At 48.7% G+C, this 25,824-nt stretch overlaps 1 protein-coding gene across 1 annotated transcript in view; it reads right to left on the reverse strand.

Moving 5' to 3' along the window:
- DNAJC9 (DnaJ heat shock protein family (Hsp40) member C9) overlaps positions 1–25,824 on the reverse strand; it is a 142,311-nt gene that overhangs the window by 70,149 nt on the left and 46,338 nt on the right. Inside the window, exon 3 of the mRNA XM_069610543.1 lies at positions 10,529–10,783. Coding sequence (XP_069466644.1) covers positions 10,529–10,783 — 255 coding nt within the window. The remainder of the gene's footprint in view (positions 1–10,528; positions 10,784–25,824) is intronic.

The raw sequence follows: 25,824 nt of genomic DNA on the forward strand, positions 1-25,824 counted from the left end.
TTTCCGCGAGGGGCCTGTCTGTACCGGATCATGAACCAAGGTTCACTGATCAGTTAATAGCCAGCATAGTCATGCTTAGGCATTGGGTACCAGAGTTCACTCCGAGGTCTCCTCGTTAGGCACTTCCCACACAGACAACGGGGTGCGCCCTGAGGCCTCTGTTGAGGCTTTCTGTACCAAACCACGGTTCGAGGCCCCTCTCAGGGGAGCTATTAAGACCAGATTATGTTCTGAGGTTCCTCTTAACGAGGCTAAGGTGTGTACCAACAGAACTGAGAGGCATGTTAAGGTCTTGTCTGTAAGGTGGATTCCTCAACTTTCCAGCACTCACGGTGTTACCCGTTCTGTTGAGGGTGCACAGGGAGAGGTTGACCGTAATTCCTCTGTTACCGGCTTTGCCGAGGTCCCTCCTTTGGAGGCTAATTCAAGGGACAGGATGTCTAGTAAACATCCAGGGCCCCATAGTACCAGCTCTGCTGAGGTTCCTTATGTCAAGGCTAAAATTTCAGTCAAGTCCCCTGACCAGTCTGTTGAGTCAACTGCCTCACCACATGTGACGCAGTTCTCAGATGTTCACAAAATGACAGACGTTCCCGCGTGGTCTACGGTGGCCATTTTCTACCCTCACACCCACGCCATCGCCGGCGGTTGCTCGGAAACCTTTTCGGTGGACCACCTTTTCCACACAAGTGTGAATCCATTCTGCCCTTCCTATGACTGGCTTGCTCGGATGCCACTACCACATTCGGTCTTGCTTCCTCCTACGTCTGCCCCATTGGTCTATGTATACCCATACAGTGGCAGGCCTTCTTGGCAGCCCTCTTCACTGCGTTCGTGGGGTTATACCCCTCGAGAGGCCTCCGCCCACTCCAGCGCCGAAGGATGCATTTTTGGGAAATGTCAGAGTCTATAGAACTCTGATCCCATGAGAGAGTTCTTTAAAGGGCCTCTTTAGAGAAATCTGCCCTCAGACTCCATTGCCTGCCCCAACAGTTCCTGTCACAGCGCCTGTCGCCCCGGCGGTAGCTCCTCTGCCTCCCTTGTCACCGGTGGACAAGTCCTCAGCAGAGTGTGATGTCAATCTGACACCTGTCACGTCACAGTTGGTGGATACAGGTGTTCCAGATGACCCCTTGGCAGATCAGGATAGTGAAGACCAGCCCCGCTCCGTCAGAGCATTTCATGACGGGGTACTGACATGTCACTCCCGGACATACCAGTGCCTGAGGAACCCGCTCCGCAAGAAGGGGTGCTATCGGGGGCGCTAACCTTGTCTCCACAGGAGCGCACCGGCCTGTTCCTCCAGAGGGACATCCTGGCTGAGGCCTGTAAGGTCTGGGATAAGCCCCACACCAGGCTACACAAATAAAAGGATTGACGCCCATTATAGGCTTCACACCTCCGAGGAAGTAGCCTTGGCATCATGTCCGCTCCCGTCCGACGGTTAACGGCCGCCACTCTGCAATCTAAGCCGGCTTCTGCGACTTCCGCAGCTGCGGCCCAGGTTCTGTCCAAGGACGACAAATTATGTTACAGCTGTCCTTTTGGATCCCGCTGCTTCCCGTTTCCGGGTACCAATACCCACTTTTTGGCTCGCAACCGGGACTCTCAACATGGAGGAGCCTGAGACTGAGCAGCGCACTAGTTGTTCTCGCTCCCCGCACCGCGCGGTTAGCTCCTCCCCCGACTTCCGGAATGGAATATCCGGCAGCTGGAACTTCGGTCATACGTGTTGCTTCTCTCTTCAGAGTCGCGCTGCACACCGCAGGTTCACTACCTTTCTGACTTCCTAATTTATCTACTACTGCTACACTGAGTTTCTGATCTTCATTATCTCTCTTTCCCCTTCCTTGATCCGTAGAAACCTCGATTACTTTCTTTGCCCTGCGGATCAACAGGAAGACACCTCCCAGTATTCGCAGCTGCTCCTACTGGTAGTGTTTTCGCCTTCTAGTGAGTTTTTGGGTTCGTGACTCTCATGGGATTCCCTCCCTCATCTTGTTTTTCCTTTTACGCCCACTTAGGAATCAGCCTTAGACCTCTTATTCAGCCTTCCGTTCCTTCAAGCTCAAGCCCCTTATTCTGTTTGTTATTATTCCTCCCTGGGGCCAACTCCATTGGGTAAGATCCCAATTCTTACAGCATTCTATTCACATTTGTGTCTTGAACTTAATCTGTTATATTTTGCATTAGACACCTTGTCTGCATTTCCCCATCTGATTGAAATACAGAAGCCTGTCAGGGTAAGCTTCTTTTCTATATCCTCTACCATCCAACTGATTTGGGATTCCGTATCCTTACTTACCTGAACCTCTACTCTGTTCCACTCAGAATCCTTCCTGGCAAGATTCCAGACCACATTCAAAATAGCGTGATCCTCCACCAGCCGCTGCAGGAATCCACGCTCCCCAGCAGCACATCACGGGGTTTTTTCCCCTTCGGGGTTTTCCCTGGAGACTCCACTCCACCCTAGCCTTTTGGCTGGGGTTGAGAGGGGTTTTCAGGTAATTCCCTCCTGCTTCTATCCCGAGAGGGCTGACCATCGCGAAGGTAGGTGTCATTTACAATTGCCGAGAGATTTGCTTTCAAGTACTTATTATTATAAGGTTATTACAAATTACTAGATTCCTTGGGCAAAAAGATTTTTGGGCACTGCAGTTTCGTCAGGCTAACAGAGCTCATTTTAGAGGCGGCGAATATGAAACTGGAGAGATTTGGCTGCCTTCGATGAGTTCATTCCCACTGACAGATTGGAAGACTTTAAGGGCGGTCTGTCAGACGCCAGGGTTTTGGTGCAGGATAAGCTGGAGGCTGTTGTGCACCATGTCGACACCTCGGCTCGAGGCCTCATGCTGGGGCTGGACTCCTCTCGCCAAGCTTGGCTTCATGCAACAAAGTTTTCAAAGGAGGTCCAAGATAAAGTTCTGGACCTGCCTTTTGATGGCAAAGAGCTGTTTCATTCTTCGATGGATGACAAGCTCACCAAGACTAAGGCCAGCACGCAAACTGCCAAGTCGGTCTTTGCTAGTGAAAGCCCCAGTCAACACTCAGATCTGGATCCCAGTCTCGGCCCTCCTCCGGCTTCAGAGGGTTCCAGGACCGCAGGTCCCTTAGGACTGACCAGCCGAGAGGTAACTCCCGTCAGACTGCAAAAAGGTTGTTTTTTCTCTTGGTCTTCAGCCTCCACTTCAGGGACAACTCTCAGCCGAAAAGTCTGCAAAATGATTTTATTTGCGCAAGAGACTCCTCGTCTCATCTGGAGGCGTGGCAAACCATCACTAACGACCAGTGGGTTTTGTCCATCGCTCGGGCGGGCTTCCGCTTGCCCCTCCCTCTACCCCACCCTTCAATCCTCCCATTCAGCAGTCTGGGACGCACTCCTCAGAGCAGAGGTCCAGAACCTTCTGATCATAGGGCTGTAGAACCTGTTCCCCAAGAGAAATTGAAGACGATTACGCCCTGCCAAATAAAGTCCTCTCTTCAGAAGGGTGACTGGCTCAGCGTGGTGGACCTCCAGGATGCTTATATGCATATCCTGATCTGGAGCCCACATCGGAAATATCTGCGGTTCTCCCTGGGAAAGGAGCACTATCAGTTCCGCATGCTCCCTTTTGGTCTCAGTTCTGCGTCGCTTGTCATCAAATACCATGTCAGTCATTGTGGCTTTTTTAAGACTACAGGGTATCATGTGTATCCATATTTGGATGATTGGCTTCTGCGCAGTCCCTGTCTGGTGAAAGCCTTGAGCAATCTTCAGTCTCTCCTTCAGCTCCTGTTCAGTCTTGGGCTGTCAGTGAACTGGCAGAAATCCTCCATGAGATCTCTCAGGACACGATATTCCTGGGTTTCTGTTGGAACACGATCAACTGCAGGGTGTACTTGACGGTGGACAGGATGGCAGCTCCGTTAACCACGTGTCAAGTCTTCATTCAGTCAGAGAACATGTCTGCCTGGTGGTTCCAGAGGGTTCTGGGCCTCATGGCCTCGTGCATGCTTGCTCTTCTCCTGGCACTTCTCATGATGCGACTTACGCAGTTGGCTCTTCAGAGCGCCTGGCTCCAGGCGGTGGACCCAGACACCAAACTAATCTGGGTTGTACCCTACAGGAGGTCAGATCTCCTTTGGTGGTCTTCTTCCAGCAATCTGTTGGTGGGGGCTTCCTTTCAGGAGCCCTCCCCCAGGTGACCATTACGACTGACTCCTCCCTTATCGGGCGGGGCTTGACAATGGATCACCATCTTCAGGTTTTCGACCTGTGGTCGCCGCAGGACAGACAATTTCACATAAATTATCTGGAACTTCTGGTGACTTTCCTGGCGCTCAAAGCGTTCACAATCCCTGGCTTAAACAAGGTGGTCCGCATCCGCACGGACGATACCAGGTCACCTCCCCTTATAGATCTAGCCATTCAGATTTGGGAATGGGCCGTCCAGCATGGTGTTTGACTGTTGGCGGTACACATTCCGGGCCAGCTTAATGTAACAGCAGACTCTCAGCCGGCGAGCGGAGGTCAGTTACGAGTGGGAGCTGAACATGGATCCTCTCCGAACTTTTGCGCCATTGGGGCACCCCAGAAGTGGACCTCTTTGAGACGTCATTGAACATGAAACTTCCTCTTTATTCTTCCAGGTACGGGCTCGGAGTCTCTTCCCTGGGGGATGCTCTGGAGATTTTGTGGCACAACATGAGGGCCTACGCCTTTCTGCCTCTTCCTCCGATTCACTGGGCGCTACGCAAGCTCAGGAACATGTCGAATTGCACTTTCCTGTTCATAGCCCCGTGGTGGCCAGCCAGATTCTGGTTTTCGAGCTTCAGCATCCGTCAGTCTGCTCACAAGTCAAGCTTCCGCCGATTCCCGACCTGCTTCACCAGAGCGATCAGCAGTTTGGGCACCCCTCCCCACAATCATTCAGCTTGGCGGCCTGGTGCCCGAGTTCAAATCTTTAGAGGGTTTCAATTTGTCCGTAGATAATTTGCGTATTATCCAAGCGGCTAGAAACCCCTCAACCAGGTCTCAGTATAGGAGCAAATGGCTCAGTTTCTGTCAGTGGTCTTTAGCAGAAAACCTGGACCCCAGGGAAGCGGGTATCGACAGTGCTGTCTTTCATTTCTCATCTGGCAGCTTCAGGCCTGAATGTTTTGTAGGACTTATTTGTCGGCTATTGCCGCCTATCTGTCCAGACTCTTGCTCTTTTTCTTTGACAAACCATGTCATTAAAGGCACTTTGCAGGTCTGTTGCATCTGTATCCACCTGTGCGCAGCCCACATCCTAAATGGGATCTGAATGTGGTCCTTACTGCTTTATGGCATAAACCCTTCGAACCCATGGCTATGGCAGACTTGAAATTCCTCTTATTTATTTATTTTTGGTTTTTACAAAGAAAACCTTTACAAAAAAATGCGAAAACACTTGCTTACACCAGAGCTAGATACAAACTACATTAGAAAATTAAGACTGAAAATAGTATAGACCACCAAGGGTGACTATGGAAGACAAATCAACCTCATCAATCAAGCTCACTAAAACCCGTGGCTTAACAGTTCACTAATATAGAAAATGTTTCCAAAACTTGAAATAAGTCTATCCCAAAACGAATCCTGTGCTAAGCCCTCCTCTCTAGCTACAAATCTCCCCAACAACTGTAAAAAGCTTTTTTGCCTTAGCACCCTGGTTTCTTTGAGCCAAGATTTCCCCCGTATAAACTATGTTTAATCTCAGCCTAAGAAATTTATTTCTTATACTTCGTTCAGGAAATTTTTGGAGGTAGCGTGGAAGAGAACCAAGTTCTCTCTACCTTCAAAAAGAGGTTTGGTGGGTTCAGGCCTTGTCGGTAGAACATCCATTCCTCACCTTTCACAAGGATAAGGTTGTCCTCCATACCAATCCCTCTTTGCTTCCAAAGGTGGTATCTGATTTTCATCTGAACCAGTCTATTTCCTTACCAGTTTTCTTCCCAGAACCAGCTTCAGATGCCGAGAGGGTTCTGCATAATTTGGATGTAAGGCGAGCTCTTAAGTTTTATTTGGACAGAACATCTAATCTTCAGAGCTCTTCCCAGCTCTTGGTGACCTTCGGGGACCCAAAAGGAAAGCCGGCTTCAAAGGCAACCATCTCCCGATGGATTGCTTCCTGCATCTCTGAAGCGTATGCCATTCAGGGCCTTCAACCTCCAAAGGGAATTCATGCCTATCTTGTGCGAGGCAAGGCAGCTGCCATTGCCTTCCAAAAATGTTCCCTGGGAAACCATTGCCAAGGCAGCCACGTGGGCTTCCCCATCTGCTTTTGTGAAGCATTACTGCTTAGACTTGAGCTCCAGGGCTGATGCTCAGTTCGGGCAAGCAGTTCTTAAAAACCTCTTTCAGTAAAAGAGTTCCATCCACTAGTTATCCTGTAATGAGTGCTTGGGTAATCTCCCAAAAGTATGGAGGAAAGGGGATGGGACGTAGGAGTATAATAAAGTTACTCACCGTAGTGACTACCTTACTCCTAGTCCATAGTCCCCTTTCCTCCATACGCCCGCCATCCCCTCTAATAAGTATCCTCTATTATTGCTTAAATGGTCTCAGACCTGTACAAAAGGACTGAAGGGCGATGCGCGGGGCAGAGCTGACAAGGGCGGGGTTACGATCTCATGTGGTACCCCGCGTTAAAAGACGACATTTTTCAATGTGATGCTTTTTTACAAAAGTGCTCCAGTTCCGTCCCACAGAACGGAATGTCCCAAGTATGGAGGAAAGGGGACTAGAAGAAAGGTAGTCACTACGGTGAGTAACTATTATTATAAGCTTACCTTAGTGACCAACTTACTCCTGGTCCATAGTCCCCTTTCCTCCATACACCCAACCATTCTCCCCCGTAACATCTCATTGTGAGTAGGCAATTCTAATATTGTTGACGCGTCAAACAGGGACTAAGGAGTGCCACCTGGGGGCAGAGTCGGGGGAGCAGATGCTCGCAGAGCTGCGCCCCCACGCGCATCTAAATGTAAAGGGGCAGACCATTTTCTCTGGTGAAAAAGGTAGTTTCCCATCCCTAGCGAGGTACGCCCATACAGTATGGAGGAAAGGGGACCATTGAGTAGGGGTACTTTAGTCACTATGGTGAGTAAATTATAATTAATATAACATTCCTGGAGAAATTAGCAACAATAGTCAAGGTGTTAAAAGACCACTATAAAGGATAAGTGTTACAGAAGGTTAAAAAAAAAAAAAAAAAAAAAAAAAAACACTAATTCTACCAAAATTGCAGTTGAGAGGCAAGAAGTCATAAGACTAACAGGAAATAGACATCCTTCTAGAATGCTTAAGATGGTGTGAGAAACCATTCAGAGCATATACTAAGCAAGAAAAAGTGGGGGAAAGATTTGAAAACCAGCATAGAAATTACACATGCCAAACTAGGGAGGTCAGAAGGAATGGAATGGTGTATAGAGAAAGCAGTAAACGACAAAGGACAGAACCTTGTGGAATACAGATATCAAAAAAGAAACCAAATTCAAAGCCCAGCATATGAGCAATCCAAAATATAAGAGAACACCACCAGATGTATAAAGAGGGGGAAAACAAATTGTGTGATCTACCATACCAAAAGCAGCAAAGCGTTCAAGAGGAGAATACTGCTTTGCACAATGAGAGAAGCATAGGATTTTTTTGTTTGTTTATTGTTTGCTTGGTAGGCGCTTCTACAATAAGAATATACTGTTTCAAAGCGCCCACAGGGAGGGAGGAAGGGTGGAAAATACATCAATACAACATAAAATGTAAGATCAGAGGGGTATGGGGGAAGGGAGGATGACAAACCTACTATGCCTTGTGAGTATGTATTCAGAACGTGCAGAAGGCAGAGGGGGGCTGGGCAGCTGAGCCCATGAGTGAGCCACGGACAAAGTGCTAGAAGTGCAGAGTGCTACATGGCCTGGGCCACAGGAGGTATAAGTGCATTTGCACACCCTCTACTCTGGAGATTTGCAAAGTGCTGTGGACAGACAGGAGCTGGGAGGAATTGGTGTGGGAGGTCAAGGCCCAGAGCATGCATAAGGGTCAAGGACACTGATTCAGCAACTGTAGGATTAGCGAAGGAAGAGGAAAACAGGAAAGTCTTAAAGAGCTTCCGGAATTTGAGAAGATCCTGCTCAAGGCACAGGGGGAAGCTATTCCAAAGGAGGGAGCCCACAGAGGAGTGAGCCACCCCCTGCCTTCAGTTTAGCAAAATGCTTTACACACAAAAAGAGTTGGTGCCAGACGAGCAAAGTGGTCTAGAGGGAGAGCATTTGGTGAGAAAGTTGAAGATCGTGTGGTCCCAGGGCCCAGACAGCCTTGTGGAGGGATTTCAATTTAATCTGTGCAGCAACTGGGAGCAAGTGAAGACGTTACTGCAGGAGAGATGCCGTCCTTGGGCTTAAGGCCAAGGATAAGTCTTGCTGCCCTACTATGGAGAAGCTGGTGCTGGGGGTGGGCGATGGGTCGCAGAGTGGAAGAAGGAAAACTCACGCGGAGGCTGTTACAGTAGTCAAGTCTAGAGAGAACCAGGCCTTGAGTCACATTAAGCCTCTGAGGGGAAGTGAGAAAAGGTAGTATTCCTTTGAGATGGAAGAGCAGATAGTTGGACTTCTTGGCAATGACCAGAGTGCGATTAAGGAAGGAAGGAAAGAGGAGTCGAACATGACTCCAAAGTTTTTGGCTTCAGTTGAAGGCGCATGGGGAGCCCAAGGAGGAAGGCCAGAGTGAAGGGAAGGAGGGTGCAGGGGTCCCAACTGGAAGGATCTCGGTTTAACCGGCATTGCGGAAAAGATCATTGAGGCGCACCAGGACTGGATGCCAGATAGGCAGTCAGGGATTATGGAGGGTGCAAGAGGATCAACAGGGAGTCTGATGAAGAGCTGTGTGTTGTCTGCATAACACTGGAAGTTTGAGGAAAAATAGATGGAGTGGAAGGTAGATGTTCAAAGGAGGGGGGTGGGGGGAGTATAGAGCCCTGAGGGACACCACAGGTGGAGATGGAAGTAGGAGAGAAGGGGCCTAGGATGACGTGGAAAGAGTGGTTAGTGAGGAAAGAGGACAGCCAATCCAGTGCCCATTTTGAGCTACCAAGCGTATCGTGAAGCCTTTGTACGAGGATGGAATGGTTAACTTGTCAAGTGTAGGCGGGTGGGGAGTTGGAGTCCAGAGATGTGAGCAGTTCTTCACTGGTGTTCAGAAGAGCGGTTTTCTTGCCTCTGGATGCTCCGAATCCAGATTGATGGTCGTGGAGGCCTCCAACAAGTTAAGTGTGAGAGTTAAGTTGGGGCAAGGCCAGCTTCCGAAGCAGCTTCCCCAGGAAGGGGTGATTGAGATAGGGCCAGAGGACGGTTTCTTTCAGGAGTGGGTGCTTGAGGGCGAGGGGAAGATCAAGTGATAAAGGAGCGATTGCAGAAATCAGCGAGAGCAGGGGCAAGAGAGACAATGTTCTCCTTGATGGTCCAGGATGAGCAGGGGCGGGGGGACGGTTTAGAAGAGACCTTCATGGAACAGGCAACTCTATAACTTCTTCAGGTGTGACGAGAGAGAGAGGAAAAGGAAGCGGTTGTGTGGTGGAGTGGGAGTGGGATGGTTTGTGAGAGTGTAGACAGGGTGGTCAGAATGTCCAGAGTTTTGGTGGGAACCGGTTGTGAAAGTGTAGAAAGGGTGGTCAGAATGTCCAGAGTTTCGGTGGCAAAGTGCATTGCAGAGGGCGGGAGAAGGGGAGAAGGGGAGACTGCAAAGGGGTTGGCTAGTTCCCTGCAGATTTTGAATGTGGGCTCTTTTCTTAGCACGGATGGCGTGTCTGATTTGCCTTTGGAGCAGGCGGCAGGCAAGTTTGTCAGAGGATGAGCCTGCGGTTTGCCACTTCTGTTCTGCCGCCCTGCACTTTCATTTCAGGGCTGCAAGTCTGGTGTCTTACCAAGTGTTACGCTTTGAGGCAGGTTTCAGACGGATCCTCATGATGGGGCAAGAATGTCAAGAAGGTTGGTGATGGAAAGATGGCAGTGTCAGAGGTGGGGATTTGGGGGTGGTGAAGGCGAAGGCAGCTGCAGTAAAAGAGTGGTCACTGTAGAAAAACAAACTAGATTGTGGGCATGGGGGTGGAGGAGGGATAGATTTCAGATAGGAGTGCAGCATGCACAGCATTTCCCAAGAGTTTAGAAGAAAAGGGAAAGAAATAAGAATATAGTTTGAGTAGAAGCATCATACGAAGACATTGGGCACGGGCATAATGGAGCACTCCTTTGACAATATTGGAAGATTATACACACACACACACACACACACAGCACTCTACTGGTTTGTTAATAAGTAGAGATCTTTACCAGGTAAAAGTCACACAAAAACCAAATTAGCAAATATACATATAGTGTTCATAACAGGTCTGAAATAGTAGATCGGAATGTGATACTGCCACTATAGAATATAGGATGGATGCACATGTTCATGCAGATTACTTGTTCATTTAACACTTGTAAAAACAAATTCTTAAACTGCATATCCACCAAACATAGTACCACAGCATACCCTTTTTTTCCGTTCTGTGCGCTTCTTTTTACTCTCCTTTACAAATGCATCATAGGCAGGAAGCTCTTCAGAATCAATGGCTTGTTGTATTATCTTCCTTATCCTGGGCTCATCTTTAAAAGTAACACAGAGTACAGATTCCATAATACGGTCCATGTCTCCTTCAAAGTCCTCATAGGCTTGCTTAACATCAGTGAGCTCCTCTTCTGAACCAATGTACTCCTGTTCAAAGGCTTTAATGTCTTCTGAAGTGATCTAAGGAAGAAATACCAAAGTCAGTGGCTGCCATATATCATTACAGACTCTTCCCATACAGAAGACCATGGGGGGCAGGGGGGAGGGGTTGTAGGGGGAGCTGTAGGGGGGTACAGCCTCCCATCACAAGATTTCTCACTCTTACTGGAGGACTAAGGGCAGTATGGCATCCATTTTAAGATATATCCCCTTTCAGGCCATACTTGAAAGTGATTGGGTGCAGGAAGGCGGTAGTGGAAGGTTGCAAGATTGTGGCTAGTACTTTGGAAATGTAAGACTTCAAATTGTCCCCCACAAGTGAAGTTGAAAAAACGAAAAACAGTGAAGTTGAAAAAACGAAAAACAGTCACTTGTATAAATGAATTATGATTATTAAAAAGGTGTTATGCGTCTAGATAGCCTAAGCTTAATAAAACCAAGCAAGTCTCAGATTGCGGTCCTCAGTCTTTATGTACTCGTGTCCAGTAAAACGCTAGACTCCACACTTGGGAAGGAGCACAACACATTCTTCGGGTAATCTTGTGAATAAAGCCTGAAGATGGACTGCATTAGTTGCACGACATTCATAACTCATTGCTGACACGGACTACCGGTTCACCCTAAATGCCAAACAAGGCATCCATTTTTACCGTACCTCTGTAAACCAAAATCATAAGACTGTCAAGGGATTGACCATTTTGAAAATATTCATAAACACCTAAAAAGTTATTTGAATGCAGTGGCTGCTTTGACCATTTCCCTACACCAAGTTTCACATCGGCAAATTAACTATGAATATTTAACCAGGTTACTCACCATAGTGACCACCTTACTCATAGTCCCCTTTCCTCCATACCTATGGGACATTCCTCCGGGAGCACTTTGTAAAAGCATCAAAATTTTGCAAAATGTTTAGTCCTTGCTCTTTCTATATGGGGTACTGCACACGGCCGTAATTCCGCCAATCTCAGCTGCACCCCGCACATCACCCAAAGAGACCTTTAAGCAATACCAGAGGAACCTTCTTCGAGGGGACGGCGGGCAGGCGTATGGAGGAAAGGGACTATGGCAAAGTCACTACTGTGAGTAACCTGGTTATACTCCTACATCCCGTCCCCTTTCCTCCATACCTATGGGAGATTCCCAAGCACCCCTTACAGGAACTACGGGTGGATGGAAAACCCCTTACTGAAACAGGTTTTTCAGCACAGCCTGGCAAACTGAGCATCAGATCTGGAGCTCAGGTCAAGACAATGTTTACAAAAAGCCGATGGGGAGGCTCATGTAGCTGCTTTTGCGATGGTCTCCCAGGGGACATACTTCTGAAAGGCAACTGCAGTTGCCTTGCCCCGCACAAGGTGTGTATGAATACCTTTAGGAGGCTGCAACCCTTGGACAGTGTAAGACTCTGTAATGCAAGCAGCAATCCATCTGGAGATAGTCACCTTAGAGGCTGTCTACCTTGTGGATTACCAAAGGTCACCAGTAGTTGAGAAGTGCTCCTAAATTCCGATGTTCTGTCCAGAACTTAAGAGCCCTTCTAACATCCAAACAATGCAGAACCCTTTCCGCTTCTGAAGCAGGGTTCGGAAAGAAGACCAGCAGGGAGATTGACCGATTCAGATGGAAATCAGAAAACACCTTTGGCAGGAAAGAAGGATTTGTCTGTAGGACCACCTTATCCTTGTGGAAAACCAAGAAGGGATGCTTCACCGACAAAGCTTGGAGCTCACGCACACAGCTTGCTGAAGTAACGGCAACCAAAAAAAAAAAAAGACTTTCCGCGAAAGGTGTTTAATGTCCACAGTGGCCATTGGTTTGAACGGTTTATGGCACAATGCCATAAGGACCACATTCAGATCACACGTCGGGTGCGGTTTGCGAACCGGGGGATAAAGGCACGTCAAACCCGCAAAATGCCTCCTAATCACTGGATTAGACAGAATAAGAGCATTGGTCCGTGGATAGGTAGACGGCTACCGCCGAAAGATAAGTTCTGCATGACAGAACGTGCATGCCCGACTCTGCTAGATGGGATACGAAGGACAGCAAGGTGTCAATCATAGCCTCCCTTGGGTCCAGCTGCTTGTCTAAGCACCAATGACAGAACCTAAGCCATTTGCTTCTATACGGAGACCTCGTCCAGGGCTTCCTGGCTGCCTGGATAATGCACATGTTATCAGCAAACAGGTTGAGATGTTCTAAGGATCTGAACTCGGGCACCATGCCGCCAAGCTGAACGATTGTGGGGAGGGGTGCCACAGCTGTTGATCCCCCTGGTGAAGCAGATTGGGACTCACTGGTAGCCTGCACACACCGACAGGTGTTGAAGTTCTTAGAACCAGAACCTGGCCGGCCACCACGGGGCTATGAGCAGAAGTGAACAGTTCACCATGTTCTTCAGCTTGCAAATCGCCCGATGAATCAGAGGCAGAGGTGGGAAAGCATAGGCCATCATGTTGTGCCAAGGAATCTCGAGAGCATCCCCCAAAGAGGAGGCTCCCAGACCATTTCTGGAGGCAGAGGAAGTTTGTTTGCCAACGTTGCAAAGAGGTCCACCTCCGGAGTGCCCCAACGCAGGAAAATCCATGAGAGGATCTCCGCCTTCAGTTCCCATTCGTAACTGACCATTGTCTGCCGACTGAGGGTGTCTGCAGTAATGTTCAGTTGGCCCGGGATGTGTACTGCTACCAGCCAGACACCATGACAAACCGCCCACTCCGAAATCTGGATGGACAGGTCCACAAGAGGGGGAGACTTGGTGCCCTTGCTTGCTGATGTAATACATTGAAACCACATTGTCCATGCGGATAAGGACCACTTTGTTGGCAATGACCGGTCTGAACGCCTTGACCGCTAGGAAAATCGCCAGAAGCTCCAGATGATTTATGTGAAGGAACTTGTCCTGAGGGGACCAAAGGACCAAAGGTCCGAGACCTGAGGAAGATCCAACGTCACACCCCACCCCAGAAGGGAGGAGTCAGGTGTGACCTTTACCATCGGGGCTGGGTCCTGAAAACCCACACCCACCGACAGGTTGCCGAGAGACGACCACCACTCCAGGTCCGCTCTCATGGAAGCCGGAATCAATATCAACTTGGAGTCCGGATCCACAGCCTGACTCCAAGAACTCCGAAGAGCCATCTGAGTCCGCCTCCTCTTGAGAGGAGCGAGAGGTAGAGCCAAAACACACGAGGCACAGAAGCCTATGGAACCACCAGGCCGACATGCTCTCCGACTGCACAAACATCTGACACGTGGCCAACAGATCCGCCATTCTGTCCCCCGTCAGGTAAACTCTGCAGTCAAACTCTGAGCATAAGGCCCGGGCCGAAATGTCAACGTGATGAACCGCGGCCTCCAGCAGCTCCTGGGCCAGGACCCTGGCCTCCGACAGTCCCGCCCTAAAGTCCTCCAGTTTCTCGACAGGAATGATTTCCTCGAACTCCGACAGACCTTTCCACATCTTCATATTCGCCCCCGCTAACACCAGTTCTGCGTTAGCCTGCCGTAGCTGCAGGGCCGAGTTAGCAAAAATCTTTCTCCCAAGGGAGTCGAGGAGCTTGTCCTCTTTCCCCAGGACCCGAGTAGCCATCATAGAAGAGGATGCTGCAGGCCTGGACTGCAAGGTGGCCGCACAAAATGCAAAGACCATCTCTTCCGAAGAATGCAGCCTGTAACGCGCGTCAATTTTCTTATTGACGAACAGTCCAGAGTGTGGCTTCTCCCAGACTCTACAGACCTTGGCCAAAACGTCCTTCTGCAAGAACAGACACTCCGAAGGAGACAAGGTGAACTCCCCGAAAGCACACCCTCCTGCACAGTGGGTGCCTCGGGTGCTGGGACATCCAACAAACATGTCCAGTACCCGGTTGTGAAAGGCTCTAATAGAGCGGGCTGGTCTTCGCTGTCCTGATCACCCTGCGTGTCATCCGACAGGTCAGGGTCTTGCTGAATCACATCAGGCGCCACAACAACCTTCTCCACTGGGGACAACAGCGGAAGTGTAGGGTGAGGCCCCACAGGCAAAGGAGGCACCGGTGGAACCACTGGAGGCGCAGGTGGGACTGCCGGCGCAGGCGGGCATATCTCCCTAAACAGACCCTTGAAACTCTCTCATGGAGTCGGAACGCATAAGTACTTGAAACTTGCCAAAATAGGCATCCTCCGGCGTCTGCTTTGGAGCGGCCGGAGGAGGCCTCTCATGAGGAGGATAATTCCAGGGACGCAGGGGAGAGGGTTGCCAAGAAGGCCCATCCCCAGAAGTGTCCACAAAAATCAAGGGTGCTGAACCCGCGGCAGCGAGACATTGTGCGGAAGGGGCATCTGGGCGTTAGTCATAGAACTGGATGTGCACAAGGAAACCAATGTTCACCTATGGAACCAATCCCTACACCCGAGGCCGATGGCGTAGTTGTAAGGGATGCATCCAAAATGGCCACCGTGGTCTTGGCGGAAACGGCCGCCATTTTGTCAGCACCTGAGAAGAACTGCGACACATGTGGAAGTGAGGCAGGGGTCCCCACAGTGAGTCAGGGGTCTTCATTTTAGCCTTTACACAAGGAACCTCAGCCGAGCCGGTACTGTGCGGCCTGGGATGTTTCTGCGACATGCCAATAGCCAAACTAGCCTGCTCAGGAAGGACCTTGGCACTGCCGGTAAAGGAGGAATTACGGTTCAAAACCTCACTCCTTGTCCCCTCAACAGTTCTGGAGTCACTGCAAGAGCGGAAACGGTGAGGAACACCTTTCACCGACAAGGCCTTAACAGGCCTCTCAGAACTGTTGGTCACCTTAGCTTCTTAACGAGGGACCTCTGACCCAAGCCCGGTAGAAGCCTTAGCAGAGAAAAGGACCGATGGGCGATGTGGAGCTAAGATGGGCGGGGTTACGGCCGTGTGCAGTACCCGCGTAGAAAGAGGAAGGACTAAAAAATGTTGCTAAATTTTGATGCTTTTACAAAGTGCTCCGGTCCTGTCCCACAGGACGGAGGAAAGTATGGAGGAAAGGGGACGGGACATAGGACTATTAATGTTAAATGGCAATCACCATTCTACTAGCTTTAGTGATAATAGCCTGTTGTGCAGGACAAAGAATACCTTTCCTTCCAGTACTGCCTCCAACAGGGCCAAGCAAATTATGTAGAAATTTAACTAACTATTACAATTAATTTTCTCACTGAATCATCCACTGTCAATACCAGCAAAATGATTTACTAAACAAACTTGTTGCAAAGTAATTCTTTCCAGCAAAGCTAGCTGTGCTTTAGACACCGATCCTGGGGGTCAAGAGTTAAATTTGCCCATGAATGTAAACGGAGCCCTTCATGGTCGTGGTAGATCACTGCAGCAGTTATTGTGTGCGCCTCACTAGGAGGAAATGTAAACAATTTGATTTTTCCTCTCCATGCCTGATGAACCTTAAAATGTTCATGTTAAAAATGACTGAACACATTTTGTTAACAGGACAATCTGTATCCCTCATTTTCAAAACAAAACCTCAAAGTTGTAAAGTGGCTTCCATCAGATTTGCTTCTACAGTTTAGACAGTACAGGCCCCTGGGCATTTCCCCATATCCTGTGGCCGTGGTCGTGGCTGGGTAAGGACCAACCATATTGGGTTGGTCACCTGACCCCTTTGTCCCTAGCCGGCGCTAGTGATTGGTGACTAGCTTTTGCCAGCGACTCAGTAGTGATAAGGGGAAACTTGTCTCTGCTCTTGTTGCCAGGTTTTCAGAAATAGGTTTGCTTACCTGCTAGAGATTTTCCAGCGGTTTCCCACGGTTGCTGCATTTGTAGGTCCCGAAGGCCCACCTGGGTAAATGAAGAGGTATGGGCATCTCTCTGGTTGGGATTTTCTTTTATACTGTGTATTTTTACTAACACCTAACCCCCCCCAATCCTCCCCTAGAGTGAATTGCAACAGGAGCAGCCCATTAGAGAATTGTTGAAACACTTTAGCGCGGCTTTTAAATTGTGATGCGTCCATTTGTATTATTCAAACACTGTTATAAAGGGCTAGAATCACTAGATTATTGGTTCTGCCCATAGGGGCCCGCATGACTTTTCCGGTTTTAAATTCCTGGTGTCACCCGCCCCTTTGTTACCATGTTTAGGGTTAGAAATTGAGGGCAGCGGAGAGCTAGTTAGCTCATGCTTGTTCCCTAGAAGCGCTTGGTTAGCTTAATACCAATATCTACCAGAAGGTACCTTTGGCCCCTTGGGCCAACTGCTAGCGAATAAACACCTATATGAAATTTAACATTTAAAAGCATAAGGGGTCGAAAATAATGGGCAAAATATGTTTGCATCTTGTTGGAAGTTAGAATTGTGGAATGCCATGTACTAGCTCTCCTTCCCCAGTAGTAGCTCCTAGGTCACTGGCTAATGTAGCGGCTACTTTTTTCTCCTGCTTATCCAATCCAATTTCAATCCCTGATGTTGCATGCCTAGCTTTAAATAGTTCACCCACATTAAGTATAGGGGCGAGAGTCCCGTTTATAGAATGTACAGTGGATTTTTAAACAAGTATCTATTTGAACTGAGCCGTAACAAACAATTTTCCAGTATCCGTGTGGTGCATTTTCGATGGATAAACATGTGCACACTACTATGAGACAGACTGCTACTCCTTCAAAGTCAAGCCTGACCATTCTGTAAGAGACCACCGTCTTTTTGGCTGAATGCTTTTGCCCTACCATTAATGTTTTTTTTTTATGGTCCTCAACAGCTGGGGTGGACTCGGACTCAGCCATACAAATAAAGCATGCTGGGATAGTGTTAATGAAATCAACGAAGATGCCCACAATGAAGCACTTGACAAGTTACTATACCCCTTCATCCTGGGATCTTCATTAATATTCATTAACACTGAATAGTATTTCGGGAGATTATGTTGGGTTAAGTTAATATGCTTTATAGTGCATCAAATCACTAGTAGTTTTAGAGTGCCAGGGAGGCAAAAAATAATTCTAACGGAAACTTGACCCACCACAGTTTGTCCTATCATCAGAGTCAAAAAGATTAACAGCTTGAAGGTATGCAACGCCAATCTCAGCTACAGGTACCATGACAATGCCCCTGGGGACAGAATATGTTCATAGGGGCCTGGTAGATATGAAGGGTCTGGAAGTAGTCAACGGGACATGCCCAAACCAACCTCCCCGGGTCTTCCAGGCGGGCCAGGGGATGGTCTCTTAAAACATACCAAGCCTCCACTGATTTAAAGTTGTGTGCAAGGGTTTGAAACACCAGACGCAAGCAATCTCGCCCAGTTAACCAGATACTGCTGCCTATCCACAAAGCTTTTGGAGAAATCATGAAAGATTCTGAAACAAAGCAGCAAAGGCTGCACTCACACAGATGGCCTTATACTTGCATTGTTCTACTCTGCACAGCAGAAGTTGCATAGATGGTTTTATTACAGAAAGAGTGCCCAGACTTATTAATTGGTTTTTCTGACTCCCGTTTCACATGCTGGAGAGGCAGAAGGATACATGCAGCTTCAGCACAGCTCTAACAGGGAGAAATGGTTAGCCCACACATAGCAACGGCTATTTTGGAATCCAAGATAGCAGGCCTGGTTATAACTTCAGGAGAGTGCCCAGACATACCACATGACCCTATGCATATGGTCCAATGACAAACCAGCACCCCTTACATCGGTCCAACACATTCCGCGCCCATGACCAACATCAGAGAAGGAGGAATCAGTATCAAAACAGGAGTAGCAGGTTTTTAGGGGTGGGGTGCAAAAGAGTAGAACATGGACATATCTATTTGGAGGAGAGCCGCAAGCAAGCGGCATACTTGGAGGTTGAAAGCGGAGTTCATTAAAAACCTTGGTTGGAAGAGAATCTTACAAGAAGTTAGTTTCTATGCAGGAGGTGGGCATTGTAAGCCAGTCAGGCAGCCAGGGAGGGGGGCCCGGAAGAGGGACAAACTAGCTAGAAGGGTAGATGTGCACCTGGGAAGGAGGTGTGGAGCCAGGACTAGCCTAATACCAAGGTTCCGGCAGGCCACATTGGTCCAGAGTAGATCCTTGAGGTGGAGGATCGAGTTCGTTCAATGCCACTCCAGGTTAGGGACAGTATGTTAGGCCTTACTGAAGTAGGCTCTCACAAACCGGATCATATGGCAGGGAGGTCATTCATTGACAGATTGGCCACAACTCGGACTACACTAGATACTGGAGTCTCCCCTGTGCTCTTCCAACCGACCACCCGCGCCCCCCCCCCCCGTCCCAATTGAAGTTGCAGACTAGGTCTAATCTGGACAGCCAGGCTTTGATGGCCAATCGGCCTCAAATAGGGGCTGGCGATTGGAGACACTCGACATCTTGCTTAAGCTGTGACATCAGGCGAAGGGTACCCAGTTCCACAGCAGTGGCCATCACTGCCTGGGGATTTAGTGTGCATGAAATCGGGTCAATCAAGGCCATACCACAATGTTCTGAGGAGTCCAGGGCACAGTCTCAAAGTGTTTCAGAACCTTAAAAAACCTGCACCCCAAAAGGTAAAGAGCAGGGTTTCATAGGTTTTGATGGAGGCCTCGGTGTGAGCCTCCTCAGACTGTTCTTTTTCCTTGGGCAAGACTGACTTCAATTCCCACTTCGAGATTACGGAAGCTGGGGAGAGACTGGATTGCCAAATTGGACTGATTTACTGCACCAGTGAGGGTGGGTGACAAAAATACCCAAATGCCAGTTATGAAAAAGCAACCATCCAGAGATGTCTGAGAGGTCTACTGCTGCTGGGAAGCCCTCATTAGTTGCACTCTCTTCCCACCAAACCTTGTTTGGAGATACTTTCCACACTTACCAGTACCAGACCCATCAAGTTTGGGTAATTACAAATACTGAAGAAAAAAAAAAGAATTGTGCAGCTCTTGGCATGGAAACCAGTGGATTGTTTAATTAAAGGGCACCCCTTTTCTGGACCTTCATGACAGTCACGATATAACTGGTGGTTAAGACTGACAAAATTGTAATCTGGTGATTGATCGAACTGGTCGCCTCAAATGGATATGTCCTATACCCGTGGACACGGATAATACAAGTTGCAAATTTGGCAAAGAGTTATTCCTACAGGAGCTGCAGGCTTAGGGAGAAAACTTCCTGAGCTTTTTCCAATGTTTTACAGACTGTGCGACTTGCTGTCGCAACATTATATAGGACAGTGTTGACACTTAGACAAGTTCTCTTGACTCTACGTCAAGCATAGATGGGGTACCTTTCAGAGTTTATGCAAGTACAGACAGTCCACATCAAGGGCACTCGCCATCGAGACCTGTGGAGACAGCGAGTGGATCACTGATGTACCCTTAAACACAAATAGTCAGCGAGACTTATCCCCCAACACGCCCAGTGACGGTTCAGATAAGGACGACTTGGGTTATCAGAACAAACACACACTGTAAAGAGAGGAACCTTCCCATTTACCTATAATCCTGTAAACCTAGAAAAATGTCCCTTCAAGATCCCCAAGTATCCCTTTTGCGCAGCTGTGCTACAACTAGCAAGCGATGATGGGCCTTCTATGTGAGAGGGAGAACTGTCCCCATCTGCACTACTTGGTCTGTAAAAACCAGCAACCCGTATAGAACTTGTATTATAAAATGGTGGTTGTCACAATGTCCTTTCCACCATGTACGAAAAAAAATATTTTGCAAATGCAGGAAACGGCTGCTATATAATCCTATTTCACTACATCTGCCAACTATTTTCCCTAACTTTATTCATCATCCTCACAGAGTGGATTGGCAAAGGAAACATTCCTCTGGTAATACTACCAAGTAGGCTATACAAGATCAACCATAGGTCTATGCGGGGAAAAGGAATCGTGCACGGGGGAGTGAAAGGAGTTTGCTGAATCTCCCGGATTAAGGGCCTTCCACAAGTCCACCATGCACTGTTACACTCGATCAGAGCAGCCTCACAAGTGTCATAGCTTTGGCCAGATCCACCCAGGCTTATATCTGGATCACCACCCCTCAGGATGGGTCTGAGCGGATAGAGGCCCAACAGGTCTCACTTTCATAAAGCATCAGGTCATCCACATTAGGTCTGTAAATGAATGTTTTACAATATCTTTACAATATCTGTTCCCTCTCGGCTAACACCTCATAGATCATAACATACCGCACCAGTAGGTCAACATTGCCGTTCCTATGCATAAACAGTGAAGTAGGATCATCCACCCCCCCCTAGGCAGGAGAATGTGGTGTAGAAACTATTTCTGCTTCAGTTTTTAGCTAACCCTTCACATATTGCAGACGTAACATTGGTCTCCTGCAGAAACAGAAGCTTGGCCTTATGTCGCTCAATGTGGAGCATGTGCTTTTGCATCTTAATGGGATCCTCCAGCTGCTGCAGACTCCCAAATATGACCTCACCCATTGCCAACATACCAAGGACACATTGTCCCCTGATGGGGAAAACATCAAGGACCCACATTTTGACCATTCCTGCACCTGTAAAACTGTTTTTCATCTGTACCAAATGCATTTTGAAACCTTCCCATACAGGAAGATGTGTTCCCCTCCCCCGCATAATTGCCAAACCCAAAAGAAACCCTGCCACATACGGGGAAGCTGGCGCACTGGATCGACCCAGGCTCCAACATAACCATTGGAAAAAACATACATCAAGTAACAAGATTTCTCCCGAGTTACTTTAAGGAGAACAATAAGGCACAGTAAACACTTTCGTGAGCATGGCTCACCATTCAGAAACACCACCACCAGAACAGTGTGCAGTCAATAGACTGCGTTGGGAACGGCAGTTGAAACACATTGTGGCTGGGTGTCAAGGCAGCGTGCAGAACGCCACGATCCAGCAGTGCGTTAGTCCAGAAATGACATGGCCTCCTCCAGCAATGTAATGAAGTAGGTTTTGCCGCCACACTCGATATGTAGCTTGCTGGATACAGCATAGTATATTTCATGCCCCGATGGTATGATCGCCAAGCCTCTTCCTGACTGCCAGAAACAATGTCTCCTCTTGCTGCACTGCCACAGAGAAGTCAAGATAGGTATGCAGCCTACATGACCTCCTCTTTTGCACGGGCCGCTCTCGGGAGAACATCAATGTCTCGGTAGTTCAGCAATCGTGCAATTATTGGGCGGGGTGGCACACCAGGTTTAGGTGCTAAGGGGCGGTGGGCCTATTCAACCATAAGTTGAGCCGATAGCTTGGGATTGTCAAGCAGGGTACGGATGGTGTGCTCCACCAACTCTTACATGGAAGCTCCTGGACCCCAATACTCTGGATACTATTGGATTTGAACTCCTAATTCTTCCTAGTTACAGCCTGTACCTGCTTAGTCAGTGCTGCCACGTTCACTTGTCCTACACAGTTTCCACTCTGATTTCGGTCTCCATCAGTCGCTAATCGGTTTTCACTAAGCGGCACTTGATGAAGCAAATGGTTCCAACTGTGGATAGCCGAGAAGCCCTCTGCATGAGGGTCATCATGTACTGTGTCTTGGTGGGCTCATGTGATTCCGTGGATTCTGCCGGTGCTGCAGTGCTGCAGCATCAATCGCAGCTTCAGGCACCTTCGGGGTAGCCTTTGTGAACATGTTGATTGAGCTCTGCTTCCTCTTGTCATTCCTAGTTCTGGGGCACACAGGTATGAAATGAGTGTATAGGCGCTATATAAATAAAACTATGTGTTTCAATCCGCCGATTTTATCCCACTTCAGCACTCCCTCAAACCTAGAGGGAGAGGAACAAAAGCTCAGGGAGGAAAGAGTCTCACAGCTGCAGCAGCATCATCATCATCATCATCATCATCCCACAGGGGAACCCAGAGTACTCCTAGGGGCAGAAACCTGGAGGTCACATCCATAGTGGAGCCTGCACAAGGAATAGAGATTAAGGTTTAAACAATTCGCCTACCATCTACGTCGAAAAGGCGTCAAGCAGTATGGAGCCAGCAGGTTGCTGTACGAGATGGGTGCGCAGTAGTAGTCACAGGGTCAACACGAAGAACAAACCACCATGGGTCACTGGATCCCAGCCAGCAACAAGATGTGACCAGTGAAGAACCAACAGTTGTCAGCGGTATGCAGCATGTCCCACAAGCACCAAAAGTAGAGTTCTCCAAAAGCAGATATCCCAGGTGCGTGGTGCTCCGGCAGCAGGGACCCTTCATAGGGTCTATAGCAGGTAGCATCTTAAAAACTGTACTGGAGGCAGAAATCATGCACAATAGGTGTTGCGCTCTGCAGTGGCACCTCCACACTATGATCGCCAGAAAGGCTTGGAGGGCTACAGCCTCTAGATGGCGGCTCATCTGCCCGTAGTCTCAAATGGCAGGTACTGCACCGTGGGCTCACAGCATGCCCGGTGCAGATCAATTGGAAGGGTGGTTGGGGCAAACCAACATCAACAAACTCCCAACAGGCGGCAATGATGTACCACTCAGTGCAGCCGCAGTGCCCGGGAAACAGCCCAATCTCACTGAGTCCAGCCCCCCTCAGTACCGATGGTGAGCAGCTGCGAGGCAGATATTGCAGGTGGTCAGCTGGCAGGGGGGGTCCATAGGCGTACTGCATTAGCCATCTGGTGTGCTGGGGTTCCACTTAATGCAGCAATGGGCTTTCAGATTACACTCTTGGCTGTTACTCCAGTGCAGTTTACATAGCTGTTAGGGAGAATTCTCTCTTTAGGCTGAATTTCCTAACCTAGTGAGTCCCCCAGCAGCTTTGCTGGATTTCTGGAGCTTGTTTTTTTCTCCCACTCTTGGACATGATTTATGGCGTTTCTTTGACTGTTAATGTGTTTTATGGGCTATGGGGTCCTTTACTCCATAGGGTCTCATGTGTTTTTTACTATGTGTGTTACACAGCACCCTCCGTGCAGTGACACAGGGGTGTCCTAGTGACACCCCACCATAGACTCCATACCCTGGGACTGACTACTGTCTCCCAGGGCATGTAGAGTCACCATTGGCTTTACTAGTCCCAAATTATTAACAGAAACCGGTACAAACCACCATATTGTGGACGTACTGGTCAGGGCAATTCGATTGCCCCGGGGTCTGTTAGTCGAGGGGGCACGCCTCCGTCCCCCCCTGATCGAGTTTTGGCTGGTGGCAGTGGATACTACTTTTTATATTCGACCGCGAATATATCCCCATGGGATTTTCCCATTGTTCGAGGCTACCAACTTTAATTATTTAATTCTCATAGCCTCAAACATACCGCCGGTTTATTTAAATATTAATTCGCTGGTTATTTTTTGCCAGGACTCGATTCTAAAATGGCGTTTGTGTTCTCTTCTGTGACTCCAACCCAAGTCGAGCCCTTTGATCCACTTTTTGGCGGGCTTCTCCACAGAAGCCTCCAAAAGTGGTGCCACTCTGTCTGGGTACCACAGGGGGTTTGGGAGGGGGTTTAGGCACCCTGGACTGAGTTACCTTGGTAACTCAAGTCGCACTCCGTCCTGATTGGCCCAAGTGGTGAGCCAGCCGGCTCACCACTTAGCATGTTTGATTGACAGCTAGGCTGAGTGAATGGGGGTATGCTGCATAAAAGCAGGGCTTTGGGGACTGGGACTTCAGAGGTCGCCACAGGACCTGAGAATCCGACGAGGGAGAAGCTGAGCCGACCTACCACGACGACACCACCGGTGGAGCCTTGCGGAACCGACTCACCACTTCCCGACGACAGAAGATTTCCCGGATGGAGAGGCTTCTTCCCCTGACTGGTGGGCACAACCAGTTTACCTTCTTCTCTTCGCACCCCAGACCGGCTTGTGGTCGAATTGCCCGTGCCAAGCACCCCAGAAACCGGATAGCCACTTACCACTGGACCGCGAATTGCAGGACCGCTCCTTTTACCTGAGAAACTCTGTGGCTGGTTTCTTCCCTGGCAGTGCAACGGACTCCTGTCTTCCTCCCCGACGAGATCTGCTCTTCCCCCGGACGAAGCACCGCCTTGCATCCGCTGCCAGGAACAACTGCCCCCGCTGGAGTATTCTCACCACTTTAAGCTACCGTGTCCGCCAGGCCTCCCTTTCTAAAGATTGCTACAAGGTAATAATAACCCCTTAACCTTCTGGACTGGGCTGGCCGTCGTGACCCTCTAACTGGTCTCTTTCTTTGGTCCAACTCCTTTTTGAACCTTTACAAGACTTTTGTGCACTGCAACCGTGGACACATTTAGTTTTGATCCTCTTAAAGTGGATCCAGCCTATTGAACTCTAACTTCACGGTTTTACTTGGCCTTCCTCTTGTTGTGTTCTTGTAAAAGTGTTGGGACCCGTTTCAATTTATTCTGTTTTTCTCTCCCTTTTAAAAACGAATTATTAGAGTGCCATCTACGTTAAGTGCTCACCGCTGTCTGAAAATAAGTGGGGCTTTACTTAAGACTGGACTAATATTCTTCTAAGGGAGTGTATATCTTTTAGTGACCGTGTTTTTTTTAATTGCTTACCATTAGTGCCTGTGTGTTTTTCTAGATGTGGTTTTAAATAAATAATATCTCTTTTACACCAAGCCCTGGTCAGTGTTTACTTGTTCTAGTGTGTTCTTTTGACCTATTGTGAATACTCTGTATACTGCCTAACTCTTCTTGAGGGAAGTCTGACTGCTCAGCCACAGCTACCAAGTGAATCTATGTGGTACAGACTGCTACCAAGTGGGTTTACTGCCAAACACCTGTAGTCCTAAATCTTTTGCAGTGGTCCCAGAGGGAACTGCACAGGTTTCTGCCTAACAATAGCCTTGCGACAAGGCGCCAAAGTTTCAGCCTCGCGGATTGGGCCACTGCCAGAGCCCCACCTGGCTATAAACGGCCGACAGGTTTGCCGACCCAGTCGGGCACAATGGTTCATTGGCAGATAGACTGGGTACAGGAGGTGGTAAGAGCTGTGAAATGCGGCAGGCCAAGGGAGCTCTTATATCACGCGACCATCTTGGTTTGTGCGCAACAGTGCCCACCCCACCATTGAGTGCATTCTGAGATACTATTCAGGGCGGAGGGGGCGCCACTTCAAAGCATGTGAATCAAAAACTGTCTGCCATGAAGTGGCAGTGTCACGTTTGTCACTGCATATGTAA

The sequence above is a fragment of the Ambystoma mexicanum genome, chromosome 8 (assembly GCF_040938575.1).
Source record: "Ambystoma mexicanum isolate Mex_15411 chromosome 8, UKY_AmexF1_1, whole genome shotgun sequence".
Lineage (NCBI taxonomy): Eukaryota > Metazoa > Chordata > Amphibia > Caudata > Ambystomatidae > Ambystoma > Ambystoma mexicanum.